We start from the raw sequence: 5,547 nt of genomic DNA on the forward strand, positions 1-5,547 counted from the left end.
TTACAAATTTAAACATAAATTTAAATTTTCCTTTTCTCATTAATCCTACTGTGCTTATAGACAATGTAAAGGCAATATAGAACAGATTTCACATATAGTAGATAAATTATAATAATTAATCTAAATGAAGACAACTGATGATTTAGCTACTTTAATAGAAATGATTAACAACTTAAATACTAAAAACTTAAGAACTAAAATATAACAGAAACTTTTGAAATCTCAACAATCATTGGAGGAGAATATAACAGTGTGCTCTGCTAAATTGAAAGAAAGTCTTGTGGTCCCGAGTTGATAACTCCCCAACATCGTTAGTGATCGATCCAAAGGTGCAAATTCAAGACAATATACCCCAGTCTGTATGAAAAACGGCCATCTAAACTTGACAGTTCTTCAATCGCAAGAACCCCCGAAGTAGTATCATTATCTAAATATTTAATACGATAAAAGCACCGCCCTTGTGGTGAACAACTTGTATCCGGGTGACTTTGATCACATTTGTTTGAAGAGCATCCAATATATTCAAATGAGTGAGACCTCATTCGATTATATTTGGGTATATTTCTCTGATTATAACATTTTTCGCATGGATAGCACTGCCACCAAATAATTGAAGAGCCAGTGTCCAAGAGCAGCTGGGTTAGTATCTTTTCCTCGCCAATCCGTAGTACAACTACATGCTCTGATGAAGGTGACTGTCCAGGACCTACACTAGGGAGAATTGTCAAATGCTTGAGCCTTTCCTCATCACGAGCCAAGCTTGTTAAAGCATATGACTCAGAGTCCATTTGTAATCTAATAAACTTTTTGATATGATAAATTGGAAGGGCTATCGGAGACGATGAAGATGAGGAAAGAACAAGAAAAAAACAAAAGGTTGATGCAAAGAGGAAAAAAGCAGGGAAGGGAGTAGATAAAGCCATTGTTAAGAATTGTTAGCCCACAACTTTGCAAAATATGAATGTTTAGGTTTATAAATAGTGGCTATGTGCTAGAGGTAGTTGAATCACTAGTTGGATCACATATTTTGTATCTGCTAAGTTAGTTCACATTTAGTTTTGGCAGCAACTTTTGTTAATTTTGGATACGTTAAGAGTTAGATGATCTTCATATATTGATTTATTTGAATAACATGCAAAAAATATCTTTCACTCATTATATATACCTCAGCTGTTCTCTTCCTCTCAGTTCTCCTTTCTTGCATGGACATCCTGCAGTCCTTCTCTACATAAAATCTTCGTCTTATTTGGAAGCATCTCATTTCCTTCCACGCAAGCCAAAATTCCTAAAGCCTTTGGAACAAAAGCCCCTCCCACAAACAAACATCAGCCAGAGTATGCAAAAAGCCTTCACCGAGTCTCAATGGAAGGGAAGAAGGTAATTAACATGGAGATATAAATCCCTCTTTAGTTAACTTCTTTCAATACTAGAAGTGCCTCTCATGGTTTCATAACTTATGCTATAGCTTGCCTCTCCTTATAGGAAAGAACAGCAGTACTCATCAAACTGTATGCACCTATCAATCAAAGCTTTAAGTGAAACAACAGCAAGCTCATTTTCAGCATCATTCATTTATTTAAGCAGCTCCATCTCCTTATTCATCTGCAGCTGATGACAATTACCTTGGCATTATCATGGATGACAAATGCAGTTTGTATGAATATATTTATACCTGCTGCTTCCACTTTTAACTTCTTCCTTTCCTCCTTGATTTACAACAGCCTATATGCATTTGTCTGTTTCGTCAAAGTTCTTACTTACTTCATGGAAGAGGAATTCCACCATAATTGAGAAATCCCAGCTAATTCTACTAAACTGTTGGTGCCAAAACCAAAATGTAAAAATTGAAGATGTCTATGCATTCACCTTTTCAACTCAGTCAAAAATGGTGTTTAGGAGGGCTTCTAGATTTAGAAAGGCCATCCATTAACCTATTATATGTAGCAAGATCAGGTATAAATTCTCTATCCAGCATCTCATCCACCAAAACTTCTCCTTCCTTCCTTTTGCCCTCTCTTGTATACCCATATACCAAAGTGTAATATGTCATATCATCTAGTTCCAAACCCTTGCTAGAAGCCAATAATCTCAATTTGTCAGCATCAACTGTTCTTCCTACATTGCAAAGATCTTGAAGGAGATAATTAAAGGTCACAATATCTGAAATGATACTCTCCTTCAACATTCTTTCCATCAATCTGAATGCTTCTTCTATTTTCCTCAACTTCCTCAAACCTTCTATTAAAGTGATACAAGAAATTACGCTTGGAACATTTCCATTCCTCCACAACTCATTCAACAACTCCAAAACTGCTCCTATGTTTCTTTTGCCACATAGCTTGTCCACAAGTATATAGAAATCAAAATTACTTGGCAAAGCTCCTTTTCTTGAAAAATCAATCAACAATTCACAAGCCTCCAAGCTTCTCTCTTCCCTACAGAGACCATCGACCAAAATCTCACAAGTCACACTTGAAAACCCACACCCCAAATCAATCATCTCATATGCCATCTTAACCCCTTCATCAAACTTCCTCTCCCTAAAGAACCCCATAATCAATGTATTAAAACTAACCACATTAGGACTTACACCCCTTCTCTCTCATCTCCCTCAACAACTCTAAAGCCATCTCGAACTTCTTATTCCTACAATAGCAACTAATCAAGATATTAAAAGTAAACACATCAGGCTTAACTCTATCCTTCAACATCCTATTATATATCTCCGTAATCTTATCATGCTGCCCACATTTAACATACCCATGAATCAAAACATTATAAACAGCTACACTGGGCCTCCCATCAATCAATTTCCTCATGGTCTCAAAAGCAAGCAAGTCATCATCCAATTTACCTGGCTTACAATAACCATTAATAGCAAACTGAAAAATGGGTTCAATTCTAGGACAAGAAAATATACCTTCAGAACAAAGGCAGGGATTGGATGCCATGAAAGAGAGAAGCGAGGAGAGTTCCGAGAGACGGTTGGTGATAGCAAGAGTCCGCCATCCATTCAAAAGTGGAGTGATCATGGCGAAAAGAGTCAATGGTGGAGGCCCAATTGAAGATGAGAAAATCATAGTGGGAGAACAGAGGGTGATGGCGGAGCTTCGATTTGAGGAAGTGAAGGAGGTGGAAAGGGGTTAGTGGATTGGTGGCCAGGTGGGTTTGGAGGAAGTGGAGGAGATGGGAGTGATGAGATGTAGGTCTGAGAGTAACAGTAGGGAGAGGTGTAAGAGGGGTAGGTGGTGGGTCAGGGAGTGGAGGCAGCGGTGGTGGTGAAGGGTGGCGGTCAAGTTTCTTGAGCATGGGCAATGGAAGTTTCTTCCTGAAAGACATTTTCTTAACTTGAACGGCAATGGTTTCCCGTTTTATGTCCATTTATTTAATTAAAGAAAAAAATAAATTAAAATAGGAATTAGGAAGTGCGTTAAGGGGTGTTTTGGTAAATAATAGACTGAAGATTTTGACCTCCAATCTCTGTGATTTCGGTCGTATCAAGCACGATGAGAATCGGAGGCCTCCATGCTATTTCATTCTCCGGCGCCGGCGGCCTCAGTTCACTAGAAAGAAGCCACTGCTCTATATTAATTCCTATCTCTCGAAAGAACTACAAATCTATCACAACTTCTCCTTTACTTATCTCCAGTATGTTTTGCTTTTGCTCTCCTCATTCTCTTCTTCTTATTCACGAGCCTTTTATATCGAGATTTATGATTTACATTTATATCAATAGCTATGAAATTCTAATCATATTCAATGATAATTATAATTTATTTTCTTTTTTAAAAAAACAGTAAAGAATAAGTTTTGATTTAATATTAAAATCGAAATTTAAAATTTTAAAATAATTCAAGAATAACAATTACTTTATTGAATAAAAATTTATAATTTTTTCTAAAAATTATTGATATTGATAATAATATAGCTTGTATTACACTTAAAATTTATTTTTACATATATTTAAATTTTCATTTATTTTATTTTCATTAAAAATAAAAATAAAACATTTTCATATTCTCAAACTATTTTCAGATATAATAATAAATTAAAAAATATTTTTATTGAAAACATTAATAAAATTATTAGAATTACATTTGAATTTTGAATAATTTAAGTAACTAAAATAAAACTAAAATTAATTTTCAATCTTAATAAAATTAACCAAATTAAGAATTTAAGAAAAATTTTAAAATTACTTAAGATTTTTTTTTAATTATTCTTTTTTTCAAAATAAATTTTATTTTTTAATAAAATATTTTAATTTATAAATTTATTAAATATATTATTTATAAAAATTATTTATACTTTATTCAAATAATTAATTATTTAGACTTTATTTGGATATCTCTGTACTTTTGTGAGCAAATTGACGCCAACAGTTGCCAAGTGAACTGAACTTAAGTTAAAAGTTGAGACGAGGCTAAAGCATGGAGTTGGTGAGGGAGGACTATAGGTTTTTGGAGGTAGCGGTGGTTTTATTGGGTGAGAGGGCGAGGAGGAAAACAAGAAGGGCATTTATGCCGTTAAAAGAAATTATCAGTTTTTTTTTAAAATAGTCAAAGCTTGATTAATAGAAAATTTGATTTGATTTTAACAAAAAAAACTAATTTGTTAATAAATTAAAATGTGAAGATCAAATTAATATAAAATTTAAAACTAAGGATTAATTTGTGAATTTTATTATACTTAGGAATTTAGTTATAAATTACTTACTCCTTTATAAGTGTGGCTTTTTCTCCTTGTAGGCTTATATGTAAATTCAAAACTCAACTTAATCAAGTATGTGGCTCTAAATTAGTTGGAGTTAGTTAGAGATAAGCTCAGTTTTAGATGAACAAATAAAAGCAGCAACAAAAATAACGTATTCATATAAAATAAAAGAGAGGTAGACTGGTCATATGTTATGCATGAATTTTAAATGGACGAGTATAAAGTAACAATAGATGCATGATAATACTATATTAGTTGCCTAAAGGAAAAATATTACAGTAATTTTGCATGAAAACCATCAGTTGTATCATTCTAATCTTGCTATTTGCTTCTGAAAATAAAGTATTGAGAAAAGTTCAGATTGTGATAATGAAAAAAACATGAACATTTACTATTGGTCACGCGACAATAATCTTGGCTATCTTTCTGTTACAAATGGCATGAATTTTCCTGTTACTTTCAGGGCATCACACCCTTTTACTGTGATGTGCAATGGGATAATTCAAAATGGCATCATTTTATTGCTGCTTATTGTTGTCAAAGAGACTGCATTTGGATGATTTTAACTGATCGACTTTTATAGAACTATAATGAAGATGCTGAGGATTGGGAACTCATGCCATTTCAAGATGGATAATAATATAAAGCAGTAGCATAGAAGTAGACTTTAAACTCCTAGCTATATAGTTGGCAATCACTCATATTTTATTTTACTAATTTTTTGTGGTGCATTATAATAAGAGAGAAGCACTGAAATTGAATATTTCTTAGATCAAGGGCTTTGAAATTTGATAATATTGTTGAGCTATATAATCAAGGCAATCCTCGTTGACA

General features: G+C 33.3%; 1 protein-coding gene and 1 pseudogene across 1 annotated transcript; both read right to left on the reverse strand.

Annotated features, from left to right (window-relative positions):
* Nucleotides 1-311: 311 nt before the first annotated feature.
* On the reverse strand, nt 312-923 carry LOC131176737 (aspartyl protease family protein 2-like). Its single transcript, XM_058141796.1, has one exon. It carries the CDS (start codon nt 921-923, stop codon nt 312-314), a length of 612 nt encoding a protein of 203 aa, XP_057997779.1.
* A 248-nt stretch (nt 924-1,171) lies between these two features.
* On the reverse strand, nt 1,172-3,697 carry LOC131176733 (pentatricopeptide repeat-containing protein At2g36240-like; annotated as a pseudogene).
* Nucleotides 3,698-5,547: the final 1,850 nt, after the last annotated feature.

The sequence above is a fragment of the Hevea brasiliensis genome, unplaced genomic scaffold (genome assembly GCF_030052815.1).
Source record: "Hevea brasiliensis isolate MT/VB/25A 57/8 unplaced genomic scaffold, ASM3005281v1 Scaf232, whole genome shotgun sequence".
NCBI classification, from domain to species: domain Eukaryota; kingdom Viridiplantae; phylum Streptophyta; class Magnoliopsida; order Malpighiales; family Euphorbiaceae; genus Hevea; species Hevea brasiliensis.

What these genes read in the sequence shown, in the direction of transcription:
- LOC131176737 (XM_058141796.1), bottom strand. Translation starts at nt 923, where the DNA reads ATGGCTTTATCTACTCCCTTCCCTGCTTTTTTCCTCTTTGCATCAACC.